This window comes from Myotis lucifugus, unplaced genomic scaffold, assembly GCF_000147115.1.
Source record: "Myotis lucifugus unplaced genomic scaffold, Myoluc2.0 scaffold_25, whole genome shotgun sequence".
NCBI classification, from domain to species: domain Eukaryota; kingdom Metazoa; phylum Chordata; class Mammalia; order Chiroptera; family Vespertilionidae; genus Myotis; species Myotis lucifugus.
Window position 1 is genome coordinate 4,111,755 of NW_005871073.1, and position 24,728 is coordinate 4,136,482.

The window sequence follows — 24,728 nt, forward strand, 5'->3', positions numbered from 1 at the left end:
ATCTCCAGAGAGATAGGCTTCAGTCTCACCCTAACCAGGCATTCTACAAAAGAACAAAGGCCAGCCTCAGTATTTGAACTGAGATAAAGAGTCACATTGCAGATATTTTTCACAGTACAGGTTTGTTGGGGTTCTTTTAAATTTCAACTACATGACAAATTCTGAAATTATCTGAAAATATTCGATATTATAATTAAATGGATTTAGATTATTACCTGGACATTGTTTTCTTGTGTTTGGTGAACCGGTCTTATGTGAGACAATGAAGGCTGAGTTCCTAATTTCCTATCCAAAAATACTTCTTTGCTGCAAGCATAACACCATACTCGAAGAGTAGTAAGGTTCACAGTTAAATAATGCTTTGTTTCCTGTATAATTTCACGGGGACAAAGAAGAGGAACCAGAATTAGGTATAGTTGAAAACATTTCAAAAAAGCATAGAAGATAAACTGCTGGACTTTGATCAGTAACAACATACTCCAAAGAGAAGAGTTAAAGGCAAACACCAAAAAGCATTCTTTCGATAAACCGCTGAAGTATTCTGAATAGTAATATTATTATAGTAATAATATTATAGTAATAATATCTAAGTCTACTCTAGAAGTTATTCTATTGTCATTTTTCAGCACAATTCATTATAAAATCACTACACATTATAAAAATAAAATACTGAGTATAAGACTCTGCTTTGCAGTTAGCATGTAAGCATAATACAAGAAAATAATTGACAATAACACAGTATTTATTCTACGAGATCAGAATGGCAAAAGAATAAACATGACATTAGTTAAAGCACAAAACAGCTCAAGTAATAGTGAATATATGAACTTAGCCTTCCTCAACTGGGTTTCTGTAAGAGAATTATGCCCTATAGAAAATGATTTGAGCAACTATTTTCTCATTTCTACCAAGATTGGTACACAACACTAACACTCTAGATCAGTGGTTCTCAACCTCCCTAATGCTGCGACCCTTTAATACAGTTCCTCATGTTGTGGTGACCCCCAATTTCATTGTTACACATTGAACATAATTAAAGCATAGTGATTAATCACAAAAACAGTATGTAATTATATATGTGTTTTCCGATGGTCTTAGGCGACCCCTGTGAAAAAAAGGGTCGTTTGACCCCCAAAGGGGTCGCGACCCACAGGTTGAGACCGCTGCTCTAGATGCACAGAAGAAAAGTAAATTAATTAAGTACAATGATGTCTGAGGGTCTCGGGGTATTCGGGCTTAACTGACTCAGTTGAGGAACCCTAGTTAAGAACAGCTGATGCAGTAGAGATATCAATGTGAAAAAAGACGGTTCATTCTCAAGAAACTTAGTTTAGAATGGGAGCAAATTTTCAAATTATAACTTCAATAAATAATGTTATATCTGCTTTCCTTCTCCTTCAGGTTTTCTTTAAAAATGCCTCGCATTAAAATTTTCTATATACATACCTGAGAATGTATGGTGCTGTGATCTACTTGTGATTCACCACAGCCAACATATGAACATCTATTCTATAAATAATTATACAAAAAGGAAAATAAAGTATTTTAGAATAAGTGTCACATTACAATAACAGCATTGCAATTACATTTACAATTAAATTTTGATCATTTTTATCATGTTTTTTAACTTAATGATCAACTGACTTTCCATAGCTATTAAAACCAGAATATTTCTAAGCTCAAAGTTGTCACCCCTAATAAAAAACAAGCATAAAATATTTTAGTAATGTACTAAAACTCTGTGAAAAAGGTGTAAATTAAAACCCAAAGTTTGAAGTTTAATTTTTGTCAGCAATAATTTCATTTGCTCTGGCCAGGGGCTTAGTTGGTTGGAGCATTGTCCTGTGCACCAAAGAGTTGCAGGTTCCATCCCCAGTCATATGGGAGGCAACTGATCAAAGTATGTATGTATAATTCATTCATTTATTCATTTCTTTTCCCCTCCCTCTAAAATCAATAAAAACATACCCTCAGATGGGGGGGGGGGCTGGATTAAAAAAATATGTTCATTTATGAAATATTTTAAGTGTCAAAAATACCTTCTAGTTATCCTTATCCAGATATAAAATTTTATAATATCAAACATTGAGAAGAAACATATATATACCTCCAGGCACGCCCAAAGATTTGGTCCTCTGACTTTACAATCCTGACAAGTACTCTATGAAACAAAAATCACATGGACAACATTATCATTAACATAGACAAACACATATAATTCACTAATAATATCTTATGTAAAAAATCTGGACTCCTAAACACAAGAGTATTATAGTAACTTACAAAAAACACATTAAGGAGAAAGTGAATATGATTTTTTAAGGAAGGGAAAAAAATAATTTTCTTACATGAGATTTTTGTATTAACTCTTCTTTCGTTATTTCACCAACTGAGTCCAAATGTGAACAATGATTTCGAAAACCTGGCATTTTGTTATAAATTTTCTCCTGTTTCCCGGGGCTTTCCAAATGAGGTAATACCTATGGAAAAAATAACCAAAAGTTAATTTTAAAATGCTAAGATATTAAAATAAAAGATAAAATAAGAAACGCACAAGAGTATATTTTCAAATATACCTAGATTACTTTCATAAAGTTAATTTAAACACTGAAAATGTCTCTACTAAATATTTTATTAAAATTGATATTCATGGATTCATGTTGTTTGTTTCTCCGTTACTTTTACAGCTTTTTCCCCTTTCTCCCTCTCATTTTACTTTTTACAAATAAATGAAAGGGAAATTTTCAAGTTATTCAATTTAATATTTTTATCCTTTAAAAAAAATGAACACTTATACTGAAATAGAAACTGAAAAGAAAGAAAATTCAAATGGAGATCTTTATTTTCAAACTAGCAGTAGCCCCTTCTGAAAATATATTAGTAAATGAAATTGTCTGATATCCTAGCAATCTACGAGGATAGTCACTTTATATCAAAGTTTCTCAACCTTAGCACCATTGACACTTTGGACCAGATAATTATTTGTTGTGGGTGCTGTCCTGATGTTTAGCAAGATTTCTGCCAGAACACTCTCACCACCACTCTAAACTTTGATAACCAGTATCACTACACAGTGTAAAATTATGTCCTGTAGGAGGCAAAATCGCCCCAAGTTAGAACCACATTATAATATGACCCTTTCAACAACTGTGAGTGAGGTAGGTACCATTATCTTCATTTGCATCTAAGGCTACAGAGGCAAACCTGACTGAGTTCACCCTGTTAACACTTAGTGAAGCTAGGACTTGAATTCACCTGTATATCTTATGGGTAAAAGCAAGGACTCTGAAGTCAAACCTGGAATAACAGTAAGAGCAGAATGGCATACCTAACTTATGGGGTTACTGTAAGGATTTAATGAGGTAGTATATGTCATGTGTGAGTGTATGTGGGTATGTGTGTGTATACACAGTACTGCACATACATCCTAAATAATAAAAGGCAAGTGACCATAACGGCATAATGACTGGAATGACAGATCGACCAGTCGCTATGAGGTGCATTGACCACCTCTCGGTCCCTCCCCCCAGCCCACAGGCTCTGATCGCTGGATGGCCAGTGGGGAACCACAGGGAACTGGGGTGGGTAGTGGTGGGGCGGGACTGGGGACTGGTGAGCTGGCTGAACGCCGACCTGTCCCTCCCCCAGCCTGCAGGCTCAGATTGATCGCCTGGCCAATGGAGAACCAGGGTGGGTGGAGGCGGTGGGGCGGGACTGGGGACTGGCGAGAGGATAGAAGATGGCCCTGACCGCAGGCTAGGCCTAGGGACCCTAGCCACACACGATTTCGTGCGCTGGGTCTCTAGTATATTCATAAAATTTTATTGGGCTCTCTGCATCACCTCTTTATACAGTGTTTCTTTAATATAACCAATAAGGTCTGATACTTCTCTCCCCATGAGACCACCAGTTTAAGACTGAGATAGTTTCCCCAATTAATTATAATTTTCCCAATATTTTTCAAAAGTTTCCTCAATTTCATTAAAATGAACAGAAGGCAAAGTGTTCTGCAATACCAATCCACTTAATTTCTCCAAGACATAATAACTTATGAGAAAAGAATGATCAGAATACTGGAAGGTCACTAAATTTTATCTATCTCCACTACAAATTTTATAAATTACTAGAGGCCCGATGCACAAAAATTTGTGCAGGGGGGGGGGGGGGTCCCCAGCCCGGCCTGTGCCCTCTCGCAGTCTGGGACCCCTCGGGAGATAACGACCTGCTGGCTTAGGCCTGCTTCCGGGTGGCAGAGGGCAGGCCCAATCCCTAGGTGCAGCCCCTGGTCCGGCTCAGAGCAGGGCCGACTGGGGAGTTGGGGCGCCGCCCCGTCATGCACAGAGCAGGGCGGATCGGGAGGTTGCGATGCCACCCTCAGTCACGCTCAGGGTAGGGCCGACTGGGGGGTTGGGGCACCGCCCCCTGTCACACTCAAGGCAGGGTCGATGGGGAGGTTGCGGCACCACCCCGTCATGCACAGAGCAGGGCCAATCAGGGGGTTGGGGCGCTGCCCCCTGTCACTCACAGAGCAGGGCCCATCAGGGGGGTTGGGGCTCCATACCCTGTCACGCACAGAACAGGGCCGATCAGGGGGTTGAGGAGCTCCCCGCTGTCACTCACAGAGTAGGGCCGATAGGGGAATGGGGCACCACCCCCTGTCACACACAGAGCAGGGCGGATCAGGGGGTTGGGCGCTGCACCCTGTCACACTCAGGGCAGGGCCAATGGGGAGGTTATGGCTCTACCCTGTCACACACAGAGCAAGGCCCGTGGAGGGGGGTTGGGGCGCCACCCTCTATCACCCACAGAGCAGGGCCGATCAGGGGGGTGGCGCCGCCACTGTCACACTCGGGGCAGGGCCGATGGAGAGGTTATGGCTCTACCCTGTCACACACAGAGCAGGGCCCGTGGGGGGTAGGGGGGGTGGGGGCGCCGCACCCTGTCACACACAGAGCAGGGCCGATCAGGGGGTTGGTGTGCTGCACCCTGTCAAACACAGAGCCGCAGGGCAATCAGGGGATTGGGGAGCTCCCCCCTATCAGGCACAGAGCAGGGCAGATAGGGAGGTTGTGGCCCCGCCCCCTGTCACACACAGAGCCGCAGGGCGATCAGGGGGTTTGGGCGCTGCCCCCTTTCACGCTGATCCCGGTGCCGGGAGGCATATTACCCTTTTACTATATAAGATAGAGGCCTGGTGCATGAGTAGGGGCTGGCTGGTTTGCCCTGAAGGGTGTCCTGGATCAGGGTGGGGGTCCCCACTGGGGTGCCTGGCCAGGCTGGGTGAGGGGCTGAGGGCTGTTTTCCGGAAGCGAGTGACTGAAGTTTCCAACCGCTCCTTGTTTTCTTTTTTCTTTTTTTATTCTGGGCCAGCTTTAGCTCTGAGGCCTCGCCGCTGAAAACATCGATACAATGTTGCTAAAGCCCGGCTGACTGAAAGCCGGTTTCTGTGGTTTTGTTTAGCTTCTATATTTGCAACATAGTTGCTTAGAGTTGCAGCTGAGAGGCCAGCAAGTGAGGCGGGGAACGTTGGAGTCCACAGTCACTGAAGCAAGCAAGCCTCCCTGCTCGCTTCAGTGCATGGCTGCTGCCGCCATCTTGGCTGACAGTTATTTTGCATAAGGATATGCTGATTAGCCAATGGGAAGGGTATCAGTCGTATGCTAATTACCATGTTTCTCTTTTATTAGTGTAGATAGAGTTAAGTGGATATACAGAGTGATTTCCAAATAAGTCTCAAATCTAACTCAGTATTTCTCCATCTTCTTTGGGCTATAAATTCTTAATAATGGGGCTTTTCATGTCATTAGTTCATCTTTGGGGTTTGAGAATACCAGGGGAAAATTAACTTACCAGGAAAGAATAAAGGTTATAAATATTAATACATTAGTAAAAACATTAAACAAAAAGGTTTGATCAAATCAAATCAAATAATGAGTCCAATATTATACTGTTACCTACAAAATACAATAGGAATCATCACTCTGGGGTTAATAGAAAATAAATCATTATTTCTAAACATTACATATATACATATACATATATATATATATGTAAAAAGGCTAAATGATCGACCGACCGTCCGTCCGACCATCTGACCCAGTGGTTCTCAACCTTCTGGCCCTTTAAATACAGTTCCTCATGTTGTAACCCAACCATAAAATTATTTTCATTGCTACTTCGTAACTGTAATGTTGCTACTGTTATGAATCATAATGTAAATATCTGATATGCAGGATGGTCTTAGGTGACCCCTGTGAAAGGGTCGTTCGACCGCCAGAGGGGTCGCGACCCACAGGTTGAGAACCGCTGATCTGACCAATCGGTAAAATGATGCGCACTGGCAATTTAAAAATAAACGTTGATTTGCACTTGTGCGATACTTGTAAAGCTCTTGCTGCTACCAATCGCATGTGTGCTTCGATCTGTCATTGTCGATCCTGAATTTAGTTGTTTTTGTTGACATTCAACATGAACCACATCGCGATTTATTCATCGACTGTCCAACTTACGGACCAGCAGGTACATATGATGTGCACTGGCAATTTAAAAATAAACATTGACTCGTGCATGCGCGATACATATAAAGCTCTTGCTGGTGCCAATTGCATGTGTGTTTTAATTTTATAATACTACTAGTAGCCCATCGCGTGATATCGCACGCAGTAGGCTGCCCGCCGCTTCCGCGGGAGCCGGCAGGAACCGCAGTGCGCCGCCAGGAGCCACACTGCTCCACGGGAACCATGCGGCTTCCTCGGGAGGCAGAAGCAAGTGCTAGCGCCCACCGGAGCCGGGAGGGCGCCATGTGCTGATTCCACTGGAGGTGGGCCCACCGTCTCCTCTCCAGGCCTGAGCTTGGCCGCAGAGACTGCGGGCCAGCCCCTGTGTTCCTGTCCGTGTTCGCTCCGGCTCTAGGGGACCTGCTCGAGCCGGGGCACCGCGGCTAACTGGCCCGTCTCTGTCTCTGTCTCCATTCCAGGCCTCATCTGCGTGTGCAACCTCCCACTGTCCAGTTGTGACCCATTACGGCATCCTGACCTAATCTGCATACTTCCTCTTTATATATATATATATATATTAGAGGCCCGGTGCACAAAAATTTGTGCACTCGGGAGGGGAGGTCCCTCAGCCCGGCCTGTGCCCTCTCGCAGTCTGGGACCCCTCGGGGGATGACCACCTGTTAGCTTAGGCCTGCTCCCCAGGGGATTGGGCCTAAGCTGGTAATCAGACATCACTCTGGCAGCCCGGGAGCCCTCGGGGGATGTCCACTTGCCAGCGGGGAGCAGACCTAAGCTGCAGTCGGACATCCTTAGCGCTGCTGAGGAGGCAGGAGAGGCTCCCACCACCACCGCTGTACTGGCAGCCGTCAGCCTGGCTTGTGGCTGAGCAGAGCTCCCCATGTGAGAGCGCCCTGACCACCAGAGGGCAGCTCCTGCATTGAGCATCTGCCCCCTGGTGGTCAGTGTGTGTCATAGTGACCAGTCATTCCCAGTCGTTCTGCTGTTAGGGTCAGTTTGCATATTACCCTTTTACTATATAGCATAGAGGCCTGGTGCACGGGAGGGGGCCGGCTGGTTTGCCCTGAAGGGTGTCCCGGATCGTGTGGGGGTCCCGCTTGGGTGCCTGGCCAGATTGGATGAGGGGCTGAGGGCTGTTTTCAGGCTGGCCAAGCCGGCGACTGAAGCTCCCAGCCTCTCCTTTTTTTTTTTTTTTTTTTAATTCTGGGATTTATTTACCTTCTATAATTGAAACTTTGTTGCCGCTCCAGCTCCCAGGCCACGGCCTGCTGAAAGCAGGCATCTGGGGTTCGTTTAGTTTCTATAATTGCAACTTTGTTGCTTAGAGTGGAGCTCAGAGCCCGGCAGCAGCAGGGAGGAAGCTTGGCTTCCTCCATCACTGGAGCAAGCAAGCCTCCTGCTCGCTTCAGCTGCGTGGCTGCCAGCCACCATCTTGGTTGGGTTAATTTGCATATCTTGCTGATTAGCCAATGGGAAGCGTAGCAGAGGTATGGTCAATTACCATGTTTGTCTATTATTAGATTAGATAGATATATAGATATTATATATACTATATTGACACGTAATTTTTCCTGTAACGTAAATACTGCAAGAGTCTTTCTTCTAATTAATTTCCTTTCAATGTGCACAAATCAGTGCACCAGGCCACTAGTCATCATATAATCTACACTAATAAAAGACAAAGATGCTAATTGACCATACCTTCGCTACGCCCATCAGCCAATCAGAAGAGTATGCAAATTAACCCAACAAAGATGGCCGTTAATTTGCATACTGCAGGCAGGGCGGGACAGTGCCATCTGCCGCCTGCCCCGCCACCATCCGTGGCTCCCGTGTGCAACCCGGGGCAGCCGGGCAGGACAGCAGCGATCCGCCGCCCGCCCGGCCGCCATCCGGCCCTCCCATGTGCGACCTGGGGCGGCCAGGCGGGACAACAGCGGAGATGGGAGGGAGCGAGGCGGTGGAGACGGGATGGTAATTCTTAGTCCTGGATGGTTTGTATCAGTGGTTTTCTTTTTATTAAAAAATAAAATATATTTTTTAAATATATTTTTGTTGATTTCAGAGGGAAGAGAGAAACATCAATGATGAGAGAGAATCATTGATTGGCTGCCTCTTACACACCCCCTACTGGGGATTGAGCCACAAACGAGGCATGTGCCTTGACTGGAATCAAACCGTGACCTCCTGGTTCATGGGTCAATGCTCAACCCTTCTCCACTGCTTCGCTCAGGCCTCAGGAAGCCCTATTCTTGCAGGAATCTTCCTGCAACGGGCCTCTAGTATTAAATAAGCCATGACCCAAACATTTAGAGCATGAAGTTAAACTTAAAATAACTACTAATATTTTTCATTTCTTAATGTTTGGGGGGAGGGTTTGGCAACCTTTCCCACCCACCTCTCACTTCCTTTTGTGGTTAGGTATCTCTTACCTCTTAGATAATTAATTCCACTGCCAGCCATGATGGAGTAACAAGGAGCAGATTTACTTTCTCACATTAAATAACTAAAAAGCCAGAGAAGATACATAAAACAATGGTTTTCAGGTATTGCACTATAATAGGCAGTGTAGGACAATGATCCCTTAGATGATAAAAACAAGGTGACTGTCACAGCTTACTGGTTGGAGAAAATTTCTAGGCCACAGTACAGGTACAGAAGTTGAAAATTCAGTGAGGCCAAGGTTGCTAAAAATCACAGCCAAGTAACAGAGAGGAAAGAACTAAACAGAGAGTGAGTGAACTCACAAGATTTATAGAGAGATACCATTGTCTTCATCTGAGTAGATGAGCATGTGCATGTGATTAAACTGCCCTAAGCAGAAGAAAGAACTACTAGAAAGGAATAGGTAGAACAATTCTCAAAGCCAACACAAGTTTGTGTTCCCATTTGCCAGAGTTGAAAGACTTCATAATATACAGTAAATAAAACAGAGCACTTAGAAAGCTCTGCCTTAAAAAGGCTCAAAGCAAGTATTATAGTATCAAACTGTTTCTAAGAAACATAACTGTTTCCAAAACAATGCTGAAAGATATTTAAGGGAATGAAAAAACCTAGCACCTGAATAGGTAAAAATGACAATGTCTGACATCCAATCAAAAATTCTAAGACATACAAAGAAGGAAAAACTGACCCACAGTGAGGAGTAGAAAAAGAAACCCAGAAATAACAGATGACAGAATAAAGGGAGCACATGCTAAGGAAAGACATGGAAGATTATTTTTTAAAAGCCCAAATCAAGTTTCTAGATGTTTAAAAAGAAACAGTGTGTGAGGTGAAAATCATGTGGATGAGATTAATAGCAGATTAGACAATGCAAAGAATAATGAACTTGACATAGCAAACGAAACTATTCAAATTGAAACAGAAAGACTGAGAGAATAAGATCATTAGCTGGATGGAAAAGTCCAAATTTGATGAAAATTAAAAATGTACAAATTGATACAACACAACAAACTTGAAGCATAAGACATGAATATATTGTACCATGGCACATCAAAAACAAGTTGCTTAAAACCAGTTATAAAAACTACATCTTCAAAGCAGCCAAGACAGACCCATAATGTATATTAGAAACAATGCAAACCAGAAGACAATGGAGCAACAGAACTGAAAAAACACTGTCAACTTATTTAATTTCCATATCTAGGAAACATCTTTCAAAAACAAAGACAAAATAAAGACTTCTTTAGACATACAAAACCGACAGAATTTAATACCAACATATCTGCACTATAAAATCTGTATGTTGCTTCAATATTTTTCCATTCTTGTAAAATCATATACAAATAAATGTACAGAGACATATATGGCCTTTTGGTCAATACTACTTTGACATCCATCTATGTCAACTTTTTCACAATGAACCTTCATTTTGTTTCCATATCTTCCATTAAAAACATTCCTGTAGTCCTGGATGGTTTGTCTCAGTGGTTGGAGCATCAGTCCACGAATGGTAATTTCATTTTTTTAAAATATATTTTTATTGATTTCAGAGAGGAAAGGAGAAGGAGAGATAAAAACATCAATGATGAGAGAGAATCATCAATTGGTTGCCTCCTGCATGCCCACCACTGGGGATTGAGCCCACAATCCGGGCATGTGACCTAATGGAGAACTAAACCATGATCTCCTGGTTCATAGGTCGACACTCAGCCACACCGGTAGGGCGGTAATTCCATTTTTAATTTTTTGAGGAATCGTCATACTATACATGTACATACATACTGCTAGCCATACAGCTGCACCATTTCACATTCCCACTTCAGTATATAGGGTTCCAATTACTTAGCATCTTCACCAACACTTATTTTTGTGTTATTTTTTTGGTTTCCTGATAAGAGTCATCCTAATGGGTATAAGGTGGTATCTCACTGTGGTTTCAATTTTCTTTTTCCTAATGATCAATAATACTGAACATATTTTCATGTGTTTGTTAGCCATTTATTTAAATACCTTCTTTTAAGAAATGAATATCCAAGTCCTTGCTGTCTTTTAATGGGACTGTTTGCATTTTTATTGTTGAGTTGTAGAAGTCCTTTATATATTCTGTACATTTAATTCCTTATCGTACATGATTTGCAAATATTTTCTCCCATTCCATAGGTTGCTTTTCATTCCATTGATTGTGTTCTTTCATAAAGAATTGTTTTTAATTTGATATAGTCCAATTTATCTATTTAGTTTTCTGTGCTTTTGGTGTTATATCCAAGAAATCACTATCAAATAACAATGTCACAAACTTTTCATCATATATTTTCTTCTAAGAGTTTTAGTTCTTACAGTTAGGCCTTTGACTCACTGAGTCAATTTTTTTATTTGGTGTAAGGTAAGGGTCCAACTTTATATTTTTGCATGTGGCTATACAGTTTGCCCAATACCCTTTGTTGAAAAGACTGCCCCTTCCCTTTAAATGGTCTTGACACTCCTATCAAAAAACATTTGACTATATACAGGGTGGGGCAAAAGTAGGTTTATAGTTGTTTGTATGGAATATAATAATTAATAAATAATAATACAAAAATAAACTCTGTGCTTCATGTACTCACAACTGTAAACCTACTTTAGCCCCACCTTATGCAGGGGTTATTTCTGGGCTCTCTATGCTATTCCATTAGTCTATATGTCTGTTTTAGTGCCAATACTGCTATTAACTTTCTTACAGTGTCCTTTATCATTAAATGTTTTCATTTTTATAAAATCAAACACATCTCTTATTTTATAATGGCTCTGAATTTCTAATCTTTTATTTAGCTAAAGCTGTAGAATAAACTTAAATACTTTTTTACAAGGCTTTAATCCATCTGGAGTTTGTCTTAAGACAGAAACCCAATTTTCTTCCAGATGGGCAGACAATTGTACCAGCACCACTTATTACATAATCTACTCATTTCCCACTGAACGGTAATACTATCTTTACCCTTTATTAAATTTGAACATAATATATTTCTGTATGCTCCATTTTGCTCTACTAATCTATGACAATACCATATTGATCTGATTATAAAGTTTATATAGAATATTTTTATAACCATAAAATCTTCACTATTCCTTTTCACAGTTCCCTTGGCTATTTTCTGAATATATGAAAAACATGATCATTTTACCTCCTATTCTCTAATATTAATAACAATAATCATACTGTTTTAATGCATTTCCTAGAACTTCTAAAGCTATTTTCAATATAAAAGTGGTCAAAAGCATCCATGTTTGGGTCTTTGTTTTAGTAATTTTGCCATTAAGGACATCTGCTATAATTTTCTTCTATTCCATATATAGGTATATGGAATATATCTATTTGTATTGATTTCAGAGAGGAAGGGAGAAAGATCAATGATGAGAAAGAATCACTGATCACCTACTGGGGGTTGAGCCCATAACCTGGGCATGTGCCCTTACTGGGAATCAAACTGTGACCTCCAGGTTCATAGATAGATGCTCAACCACTGAGCCATGCCAGCTGAGCATTTCCTTCTATTCTTAATTTACCTAGTTTTTTAAATTAGAAATTATCTTAACAAACTTTACCAAATGTCTACTCAGCAGCTACAAATGGCTTACTATTATTCCTTGCTTTATTTGTTGACATAATCTATTGTATTAACAGATTTTATACTAATGATCCTTGCATTGGTATAATATTGGGTCAAACATACTATTAGTCTAATGCTTCATATCTAGATTCTATTGCCTAATACTACATTTAGAAATATTGTATTTCTATACATAAGTGGGATTAACCTTTTTGAAAAACCCTTTTATCGGGGATAAAAATATGTATGCTTGACAGAATGTACTGAGTAGCTCTGCATATTCTATACCACAGAATAGGGTTTTTTTCTACATTACATTATCCTATATAATAAAAGAATAATATGCTAAGTGTCCGACCGTTTGACCAATCGCTATGATGTGCACTGACCACCAAGGGGCAGATGCTCTGACCAGTAGGTTAGCTTGCTGGTGGGGTCTGGCCGATCAGGACTGGACGAGACGGGCCGGATGCGTCCTGCAGCCCTCCTGTGGTCCCTCCCCTGCCCCGATCGTACACTGGTGGGGTCCCTTGGCCTGGCCTGTGCCCTCTTGCAATCCAGGACCCCTCAGGAGATGTTGGAGAGCCAGTTTTGGCCCAATCCCTGCAGGCCAGGCTGAGGGACCTCACTGGTGCACGAATCCGTGTAGCAGGCCTTTACTGTTCTTTATAAATTAAATGAAACAGCTGTGAAACCATCTGCTCAGCTGCCTCTTTCAAGAACAGATCAGCATGGATGGGCCTGGAGAGCATTATGCTAAGCAAAATAAGTCAGTTGGAGAAAGATAAATATCAAATGATCTCACTCATTTGTGGAATATAATGAACAACAGAAACTGATGAACAAAAACAGATCCAGAGATAGAGAAGCATTGATCAGACCGTCAAACCTCAGAGGGAAGGCAGGAGAGGGTGGGGGTAGGGAGGAGAGATCAACCAAAGGACTCGTATGCATGCATATAAGCATAACCAATATACACAGACACCAGTGAGGACATGAGGGGGGAGGAGGTGGGTAATGGGGGGGATAAGGGCACATATGTAATACCGTAATCAATAAAGAAAAAAAAAAAAGAACAGATCTTCAATCATCTCTTTGATCCTTTAGTAGGAATAAGTTGGTTCAAGTTTTTCACTTATTGGGTCAATTCCACTAATTTATATTTTGCTATAAAATCATCTTTCCTCTTGATTTTCAATTTTGGCATCATAGCATTGCATGTAATATTCTCAACAAGATTTGCATAAAAATCCTACTAATCACTCATATCTAGGTGTTTACTTTCTCATTCCTAAACTTGTATATTTTTACTCCAATTTTTTTTTTCTCTTCTCTTAGAGGTTTATCTAATTCATTGTTCTTTGCCAAGAACCAGCTTTGGGATTTATCCTTTCCACTATTTTTGTTTTGTTTCCAATTTCATTAATTATAGTTTTATCTTTAATCTACATGTCCTACTTGGTTTTGATTTTATTTTCTTAATCCCTAAACATGAGTTCTGAATTTTCTTATTTTTTATTTGCTTAAAATAAAAGTATTTAAACTATACATTTTCCTTTAAATACTAATATTAGCCAATGAAATGGAAATATTCTCCTCTTTGCTTTCTATATACACTGACAACAGTATATAAATAAAATACTTAGTATAAAAAAAGAGGTTCAAAGCCGAAACCGGTTTGGCTCAGTGGATGGAGCGTTGGCCTGCGGACTGAAAGGTCCCAGGTTCGATTCCGGTCAAGGGCATGTCCCTTGGTTGCGGGCACATCCCCAGTGGGAGATGTGCAGGAGGCAGCTGATCGATGTTTCTCTCTCATCGATGTTTCTGACTCTCTATCTCTCTCCCTTCCTTTCTGTAAAAAAATCAATAAAATATATTAAAAAAAAAAAAAAAGAGGTTCAAGCAATTGTGAGAAAAAAATTGTCAGGAGAAATGGTAGCTAATTTAATAGTTACGTAGAAGATTAGTATGAATTAAGAATGATGTCTGTACTTACAAGTGGCAAAAATGTTCAATATTTTTTAAATATATTTTTGTTGATTTCAGAGGGAAGAGAGAAACATCAATGATAAGAGAGAATCATTGATTGGCTGCCTCTTACACACCCCCTACTGGGGATTGAGCCACAAACGAGGCATGTGCCTTGACTGGAATCAAACCGTGACCTCCTGGTTCATAGGTCAATGCTCAACATTGAGCCACATCAGCCAAACCTGTTCGAGATTTTTAACAAAAATCTAGATAAAGAAACAGAATGCAGGCTAGTGAGATCTAATTAAAAAATTATTTAAAAAATAAGTCTTTAAAAAATAAACTAGTAAACTGAGCTAAAATTAACAAGGATGAATGTAATATGTTATATTGGGGTTCAAAGCATCTACTGTCTGAAGGTGAGGCCAAGAATAAGGGTTTCAGGTAGACTCTAGACCAGGGGTGGGCAAACTTTTTGACTCGAGGGCCACAATGGGTTCTTAAACTGGACCGGAGGGCCAGAACAAAAGCATGGATGGAGTGTTTGTGTGAACTAATATAAATTCAAAGTAAACATCATTACATAAAAGGGTACGGTCTTTTTTTTTTTTAGTTTTATTCATTTCAAACGGGCCGAATCCGGCCCGCGGGCCGTAGTTTGCCCAGGGCTGCTCTAGACACTAGAAAACTCTAACAGTGCAACTCTTAGTCAATTTTTCAAGAGAACAGTATGTTACAGAATTTAAAAGTAGCCAGTCTTATTGTACTCATAAATAGATTATCTGAAATATTTTATTTATGAAGAATACTAAAAGAATAAGAATGCCTTCCATATAAAGTCTTAAAATAAATAATTTGAAAGCTACATAAAACAACACTGTGGCTAAGGGTAAAGTTTCTAAAGCAAGGATACTGGCATTCAAAGCCAAGCTCCACTATAACAGGTTTGTGACGAGGTTTAAGTTACTTCTCAGAGTCTCAATTTCCTCGTCTATAAAACTGAGAAAATTACAAACATCTATCTCATGGAGTTTTTTTGGAGGGTGGGGGGAATCTATCTATCTATCTATATCATATCTAATAAAGTGGGAATATGCTAATTGACCCTCACACCATCACAAAGATGGCAGTGCCCACAGCCAATAAGGAGGGAATATGCTAACTGACTGCCACTCCCTCAAAGATGGCAGTGCCCACGGCCACAAGATGGCGGCACCCAGTCTCCTCAGCCCTGCCACGCGCCTGCCTCCGGAGTCTCCCAGTCCCCTCAGACCCCCAGCCGCAAAGGTCCGGCCCGAGGCATAGGCAAGCCTTGGATGGTGGCTGCCCAGCTGACCAGGGTCGGCCTGAGGCTCAGGTAACCAGGGCCAGCCGAGGCTTGCGCTGCCAGCAGTGGCAGAAGTAGAGGTGTGATGGGGCATCGCCTTCCCCTGATCGCCAGGTCACCTCCCACCCCTGAGGGCTCCCGGACTGTGAGAGGGGGCAGGCCAGGCTGAGGGACCCCCCCTTCAGTGCATGAATTTTCATGCACCGGGCCTCTAGTATATATATAAAAAGCCAGCAACCGTAACACCATAACAACGGGTCGCTATGACGCCCACTGTAGCCAGCGAACCAGCCGATCAGGGGGTGGGGCCAGCAGGCCACCCTCACAACCCCTCCCCCTGCTGGCCCTACCCCTTATCACACCCTCCACCCAATAGGGGGTGGGGCCAGCCAGCCAACCACCCATGGCCCCTCCCCCAGGCCACTGGCCCCCAATAGGGGGTGGCCCCTCCCCCAGCCGGCCCAGCCCTGATTGAGTCCTGATCAGGGCAGGCTGGCCAGCCAACCTCCTGCCACCTCCTCCTCCTGACAGGCCCAGCCCTGATCTGCCCCAATTGGGGCCGGGCTGACCAGACCCCACCCATGCACAAATTCGTGCACTGGGCCTCTAGTATGTGTATGTTTGTGTGTGTGTGTGTGTGTGTGTGTGTGTGTGTGTATACTATTATGAGGAATAATTTAAAGTATGGAGGCTTAGACAGCAAAAGGCAATTAATTGGGAGAATTTGATGCCAATTATTTGGACATAATGACCAAAGTAAGAGGGATCCCTTCTTTTTTACTTAACTTAAAAAAGTTAGAAATAACAAATCCAATCAATGATGAAGATTTTCAATAATTAAGAGCTATACAAAAATGAAAGATTAAGCCTTGGGAAGTGGGATGTTCCTCATCACTTTAACACACAGAGATTAGATAACCAACTGTCAGAGGCAGTATTTCAAAGGACAGCCTTTTGGACTAAAATGTCAATTCTAAGATTCTCATTACTACAGAAAAACTAATTTGTCTATCAGTAGTTTCAACCACTACTGTTCCATCACTATAACTAATGTGGCTCATCCAAGAGTACTGTTTTAAATATTAGGCTGTAGAATTATTTTAATTGCAAAAAGTCAATACTACTAGTATAAAAAGCTTATGGCTAATTTTTTCTTTTATCATAGAAGAATTTGCTACCCAAAATAGCAAGCCCAAAAGAATGACCAAAATCAGTAAAAAGAGCACAATAACAAGCAGAAAAGTTTATTTCATTTTATATTTTTAAATATATTTTTATTGATTTCAGAGAGGAAGGGAGAGGGAAATAGAAACATCAATGATGAGAGAAAATCATTGATCAGCTGCCTCCTGCACAGCCCTAGTAGACTTGGGCATGTCAATGCTTAATTACTGAGCACCGCAAAGTTTATTTCATTCTAAATTAAACCATAGTACTGTTCATGAAGACTTTTAATCTACGAAATCTACTGATGATCACTTAAAAAACTGTTTCTTGGTTTTTTTTTTGTTTTTTAAATATATTTTCTTGATTTTTTTACAGAGAGGAAGGGAGAGGGATAGAGAGTTAGAAACATCGATGAGAGAGAAACATCGATCAGCTGCCTCCTGCACACTCCCTACTGGGGATGTGCCCGCAACCAAGGTACATGCCCTTGCCCGGAATCGAACCTGGGACCCTTGAGTCTGCAGTCTGACGCTCTATCCACTGAGCCAAACCGGTTAGGGCTGTTTCTTGTTTTTTATTTGTTAATCCACACCTGAGGATATTTTTTTCCCATGGATTTTTTTAGAAAAAGTGGATAGAGGGGAAGGAGAACAGAGATGAAGGAAGGGGGAAGGGGGAAGAAGGGAGAAGGACGAGGAAGGGGGAGGAGAAATATTGATGTGAGAGATATATATCGATTGATTGCCTCCTGCACAGGCCCCAACCAGGACCGGGGATCAAACCTGCCACCCAGGTACATGCCCTTGATCAGGCATCAAATACCAAGACCCTTCTGTGGGCCCTATGCTCTATCCACTGACCCATACTGGCCAGGGCTGTTTCTTGCTCATTACACAAATATTCTGGCAAACAAACTCCTTCAAATCTCCACACTGATCTCAGAGTTCTATAAATCTTCCCCTAATCATTCTTAATTTTCATTCAAACCATAACACAGAAATAGAAATTTAGTACTAATCTTCTTCTTCTTAGAAACATATCTCTTTAAAAAAATATTTTTAAATATATTTTTATTGCCCTAACTGGTTTGGCTCAGCGGATAGAGCGTCGGCCTGCAGACTGAAGGGTCCCAGGTTCGATTCCGGTCAAGGGCACGTACCTTGGTTGCAGGCACATCCCCAGTGGGGGGTGTGCAGGAGGCAGCTGATCGATGTTTCTCTCTCATCGATGTTTCTAACTCTCTGTCCCTCTCCCTTCCTCTCTGTAAAAAATCAATAAAATGTATTTAAATATATATATATATATATATATATCTTTATTGACTTGGGGGGGGGGATAGAAACATAAATGATGAGAGAGAATCATTGATCACTTGCCTGCTGCATGCCCCCTACTGGGGATGGAGCCTGCAACCGGAGAAGGAAGCATATGCCCAGATAGGGAATCAAATTGTGACCTCCTGGTTCACAGGTTGACACTCAACCCTGAACCACACCAGCTGGGTGGAACATGTCTCTTTGACCCTTAACAGTCTAATTAATGAGAGAGCCTTAGTAAGTCTATTAAAAGAACAATATAATCTCCTGATTTTTCTACTGGCAATCTATGGTTAACACTGCCACACAACTCATCCAAAATAATAACTCTAATCTGGCAACCCTCTAAGTAAAATCCTTTGAGATCTGTGAACATTAATTAGCATATACAATAAAGGACAAAAAAAAAAGTCCAATAATGGCAAAGTAGTCAACCGTAACCTTATATAGGTGAAGTAATTGTGACAAATACTAGGTAGGGGAAGAAAAGGAGAAAGATGAGAGGGAAAGAAAGGAATAAAAAGGAAGAACAAGAATATATGAAAGTAATAGAGTTCTAAATGAGGCTCAAACCAGTTGATGGTAATTCTAAGTCACTTCTGAGAAAGATGAAGGGGTGATTAAATAACAGTACACTAGCATTTATGGGACAGTCATTAAAATACTTATGCAGATCATGTAGAAACATGAAAAAACAAATGCAATCAGCATATTCAAATGAGAGCCACTCTAAGAATTTTTATCAATTTTTTATCAGACTATTGGTGATTAATTTCTAAAAAAGAAGAAGAAAAATGTATTCATTTAAATAATGCTTGTATTAAAAATATTAGAAATTCCTACTTTGGAATTTTATAAATCATTAAAAACTATTTAAAAATGGTCTTATTTTATGTCACATTCAGTCCCATATTTTCATCATATTACCATATTTCAAGTGCTAGACCCTGGAAATACAGAGACTAATTTAACAGAACAAAGGCTTACAATAAAGGATGGGCCAGACTTCATATATTTAGTGGGGGTGGCAGCACTGTGCAAATCTCCACTTTACTTTTCCCTTTTAAATGACTGGTGATCTACATTCTATCAACATTCTTCAACACTCTGCAGCTCATTTTGCATTCATGTGGATGGATCATATACCTTTTCTGATCAAACACCTATAATGAAGTCTTTCATAATTTGTTTTTTTCATCTTCTATTACTAACTTACACAAACCATACCATTATTAGTCAAAATGTTCTACTGAGCCCTAGCCAGTTTGGCTCAGTGGATAGAGAGCCGGCCTGCAGACTGAAGGGTCCTGGGTTTGATTCCAGTCAAGGGCACATGCCCAGGTTGCAGGCTTGATTCCCAGTAGGGGGCGTGCAGGAGGCAGCTTATCAATGATTCTCTCTCATCACTGATATTTCAATCTCTCTTTCCCTCTCACCTCCTCTCTGAAATCTATAAAAATACACATTTTTTAAAAATGTTCTAATGATACTTTTCAGATGCAACTTGTAATTTTCCAGGAACCCAATAATCTATTCATTTTAGAAATGTCCTACAGTATTCACCTGTGGAACCTTTCAAAGCTCACTAATCTCAAATAGTATCTCTACCAAGACCCAATCACAAGTAATGTCTCCCTCACCTAAATTCCTGATTATAATCAAGACACTTACCATAGTTGTGTTAAAACAAACAAAATAATCTACTGGACTGTAAGATCTTTGAGGCTAGAAACCATGTTTCATTCTTTTTATTTTCCAGAGGGAGAGAAAGAGAGAGAGAGAGAGAGAGAGAGAGAGAGAGAAAGAGAGAGACATCGAATCGGTTGCCTCCTATACACACCCAACCAGAATAAAACCCACAATTTGGTGTATGTGCCCTGACCGGAAATCTGATACCTTTTGGTGTATAGGACAACACTAACCAACTGAGCCACACCAGCCAGGGCTATATATGCATTGATTCTTAAATATTGGTCATCTTAATAAATATGCTATTTTGTTCAAAATTCATGCTTCTTTTTAAAAAATATATTTTTATTGATTTCAGAGAGGGAGAGAGATAGAAACATCGATGAGAGAGAATCATTGATCGGCTGCCTCCTGCACACCCCCTACTGGGGATCGAGCCCGCAACACGGGCATATGCACTTGATCAGAATCAAACCCGGGACCCTACAGTCCGCAGGGAGATGCTCTATCCACTGAACCAAACCAGCTAGGGCTCATGCTCCTTTTAATAGACAAACCATTGCATTCATCTTGGACTCTTTGGAAGTATCCTATTTATCAAAATGCTCCTGCAATCACATGTAGACTTTTTTTTTAAGTTTAAAAACTACACTAGCCCTAGCCGGTTTGGTTCATGGATAGAGCATTGGCCTGTAGACTGAAGGGTCCCAGGTTAGATTCCAGCCAAGGACACATGCCCAGGTTGTGGGCTCAATCCCCAGTCGATCCCCAGTCGGGGGGCGTGCAGGAGGTAGCCGATCAATGATTCTCTCTCATCATTGATGTTTCTATCTCTCTCTCCCTCTCCCTTCCTCTCTGAAATCAATAAAAATATATCTTAAAAAATAAATAAAAATAAAAACTACACTAAAAAAGGCTGTTAGTCCTTTTTCAGAAATGACTACATTTCAAATTTCTCACCAAAAATCTTTCACCAATTTTGTACTTCATTATCTTGCAAAAAGTCCACTGTCTGTCATCTGCTATAATTCCCAGTGCTCTGATATGTGTCTGAATTCCAATTTATGTCAAATGTTAATTCAGCAAGATTATTTCAGGTTTTAAGGAAATTCTGATCCTTACACAACCTCAAAGTGCTTTTGTCATGGGAAAAGACTTTTTACATCTTGGCATTCCTAACTCAGAGGATTGTCATAAGGATCAAATAAGATTGTGTACTTGAAAGATCAATAAAAATTCTACAGCAAAACAAGAATTATCTCAACTCAGAATTTCAAATATTTTTTTAAAAAAATATTTACTACAATATAATGCCATTAAACTGAACTATTATGTTATTTAGTTATTTGTAGTTTATAAAGAGCTCAAAAGGGCAAAAAGAAGTGGAAACTGGCAATAAACCAGATCAAAACTAAAAAGCAATCTTAAGTAGACTATTCCTCTTGCAGAAAATCAAATATTTTATTCCTAGAATATTCTTTGTACTGTCCTTTTTTTTTTTTCCCCCCAACCCTGCCAAAGTAAATGAAAGAATATAAAGTTCCTGGCATGGTTACTACAACTTTTTCTTAAAATTGCCACTGGCTTTCAGTAAGAGTCCTACTTTCCCCCCTTATTTATATTACTATTAATAGTATGAATTCACTAACAATATTTGTTTGTATAGGTTCAAAGCCAAAAGCCTATTATCTGATTTGGTCAGACCTTTCCAGATGATATAATTGTCTCCATCAGAAATGAAAGTAGGGCCCTAACTGATTTGACTCAGTGGATAGAGCTTCAGCCCGGAGGCCCAAGGGTCCCAGGTTCGATTCCGGTCAAGGGCACATGCCCAGGTTGCGGGCTGGATCCCTAGTGGGGGGCAAGCAGGAGGCAGCCGATCAGTGATTCTCTCTCATCATTGATGTTTCCGTCTCCTTCTCCCTCTTCATCTCTGAAATCAATAAAAACATTTTTTAAAAAAATGAAAGTAGAGAACTCAGTATTTCTTGAAGAAAAATAATGATTAAAGTAAAAAATTCTATACATCTATTAAGCAAGTTTAGAGATCCTTGTGGTAAAATTCATCCTCAGTTTAGAGACGCAGTGGTTCTCAACCTTCCTAATGCCGCGATCCTTTAATACAGTTCCTCATGTTGCGGTGACCCCCAATTTCATTGTTACAAGTTGAACATAATTAAAGCATAGTGATTAATCACAAAAACAACATGTAATTATATATGTGTTTTCCGATGGTCTTAGGCGACCCCCAAAGGGGTCGCGACCCACAAGTTGAGAACCGCTGGTTTAGAGCCTATGCTCCTGCCTGGATGTTCACTGCAGGCCCAATTTTCCAGCCTAATACCGACTCTATGAAAATGTAAACCTAAACATACTTAAGGTGAATGTAAAACACCAAGAAGAATCTCATCCAACAGCTCAACTTGCACCCTTTAAATAGCCAAAGAGCGTTTTGTAGCTGGTAATAAGAGTAAAGGACTGGGAAACAACACTGAACATTTAACCCAAACAAAATCTGCAGATGGACAGGCCGTAAGGAATAACCTCTGAAACAGTATGGCTCAAATACCAGTGGAAGAAAAATTCCAGGGACAATGACACCTAGATTTTCCGATTCACGACAATGAATAACGGGGGGCCTGGGGGCTGCACGAATGGGCCCCAGCACCCCAACTGCGCCGCAAAGGTGAAGCCGGCACCAGGAGCCAGCGCGCCGCCGGCTTTCAGCTGCCTGCGCCCACAGCGAGGGCTGCACAGCAGAATGGGGAGACCTCGAAGAAAGGAGCTGAGCCCCCTCTTAGGGACTCGCCTCACCCCTCCCTCCTCCCGCTTCCCAGGGGGGCGCCCCCTGGGGACCCTTCCTCAAATGCACCACTGACTCCCGTCCTCCGCTGACCCCTCACTGGAGCGGCCCCGCATCGGGGCGGCCTCCAGGTCACCCCTGCAACGCACCAAGCTCTGAGAACCGCCGAGGCCTCTCCGCGCCCGCGCGCCCTCCACCCTCCCGCACCAGAAACAGGCCGCTGCAGCGGCCCAGCCCCGGGCGCCCAGCAGCCAGCGCTGAGACCAGGCGCCCGAAGGCCCCGCGCCCCTCCCGGCAGCGACGCCCTCACCTCCAAGGCCTTCACTACGGGCCCCGCCAGCACGGCCATCGGTGGCCTGCGGCCGCCCCGCCACAGCCCCTTCCTAAGTCCCCTGGCCTCGGAGAGGGGCGGTGTCGGGTCGACCTGGCCGGAAAACCGCTCAGCACCGCAATCCTCGGGATCCCCGCCTCCTGTACTGGCCACTTCCCGCAGCCGCCCGGGCTCCTTCCGGTGGCTCCTCGGCCGCCGCAGGCTTCTCGGGTGGCGCGGGAGGGCGGGGAGGGGCGGGGCTTCGAGGACTGCCAGCCCCGCCCCGGGGGCGTGGCCACGGCGCCTGGGGCCCAGGTGAGGAGACTCAGGCCCGCTCTCACCTCCACCTTTGATAGCGGTACAGAGACAGTGAACCTGCAGAGCGCTACGACCATTAGCCGGTCTTGCTTGGTGCATCACAGAGTCTGCGTTAAGGGTAGCCCCTGAAGAGCCCTCAGGTTTCTGACCTTGTGCAAAGAAATCTTAGACAACTCAACTCAACACTGTTTTCCCTCTTCTCCCAACTTCTCAGGACCTCGATTATCTGAAAGTAATTGTATTTCCTTTTCCACATTTGCATAGAACTTCATCTCTCCCATTTTCCCTTAGGCCAAAATCAAGATAACCAAATAAAATATTTATTGAAACCTTAGTATCTGCTTAGTGCCTAGAGCATTGGAAGAGACCTGCCTTCTAAATTTATGTAACTGTTGAAATTCATTCAATTGATGGATAAGCAAACAATAGAAATTGTTAAATTATTGTTAAATCAAAATTATTGTTAAAATTTCCAGTTTCAGTCTGTTTGTTACCTCTTTTTTAGTCTCCAAAATGAGAGCATTGTAGGCAAGAGTTGTGCAAAATGCTCAATCCCCATCAAAAACAAGTAGGTTCATTTTGTTTATGAAAAATATGTATTGTTAGTATTTTTTAAATTTATATATTTTTATTGATTTCAGAGAGGAAAGGAGAAGGAGAGAGATAGAAACATCAAATAAGAGGGAATCATTGATTGGCTGCCTCCTGCACACCTCCTATTGGGGGTCGAGCCTATAACCCGGGCATGTGCCCTTGACTGAGAATCGAACCTGGGACCCTTCAATCCACAGGCCGAAGCTCTATCCACTGAGCCAAACCAGTTAGGGCTTGTTAGTACTTTTTAAAAATAATTTTTTATGTTTCAATTACACCTGACATACAATATTATATTAGTTTCAGGTGTATACCCTAGTGATTAGACATTATATAACTTACTAAATGATCATCTCCATAAATCTCATACCTATCTGACACCATATATAGTTATTAGAATATTAGAGGTCCGGTGCACAAATTCATGCATGAGTGGCCTTCGGGGATCGGGCCCCAGCTCGCGCCCCCAGCCTCACGCACCCAGCCTCACAGCCCCGCAGCCCCGCCTTGCACCCCACCTTGGCCTGGTGCTGCCTCTTCACCTGCTCCACCATCCCGCCACAGTCCTGCTCTCATAAGGGCCCATCCTGGCCGGCAGCACCTTCCACTGACACCCGCTGCAGCACCACATCACTGACACCCACCATGTCCACACCACCCCCTGTGTCAGCACTCATCATAGCGAG

General features: G+C 42.0%; 1 protein-coding gene across 1 annotated transcript in view; it reads right to left on the minus strand.

Moving 5' to 3' along the window:
- Nucleotides 1–23,317, minus strand: part of USP33 (ubiquitin specific peptidase 33) — a 65,116-nt gene extending 41,799 nt beyond the window's left edge. Inside the window, exons 1-5 of the mRNA XM_006086103.3 lie at nt 23,131–23,317; nt 2,349–2,480; nt 2,108–2,161; nt 1,447–1,509; nt 216–368 (exon numbers count right to left, since the gene is read on the minus strand). Of these exons, the coding sequence (XP_006086165.1) occupies nt 216–368; nt 1,447–1,509; nt 2,108–2,161; nt 2,349–2,480; nt 23,131–23,169 (441 nt within the window). The 5' untranslated portion in view covers nt 23,170–23,317. The remainder of the gene's footprint in view (nt 1–215; nt 369–1,446; nt 1,510–2,107; nt 2,162–2,348; nt 2,481–23,130) is intronic.
- Nucleotides 23,318–24,728: the final 1,411 nt, after the last annotated feature.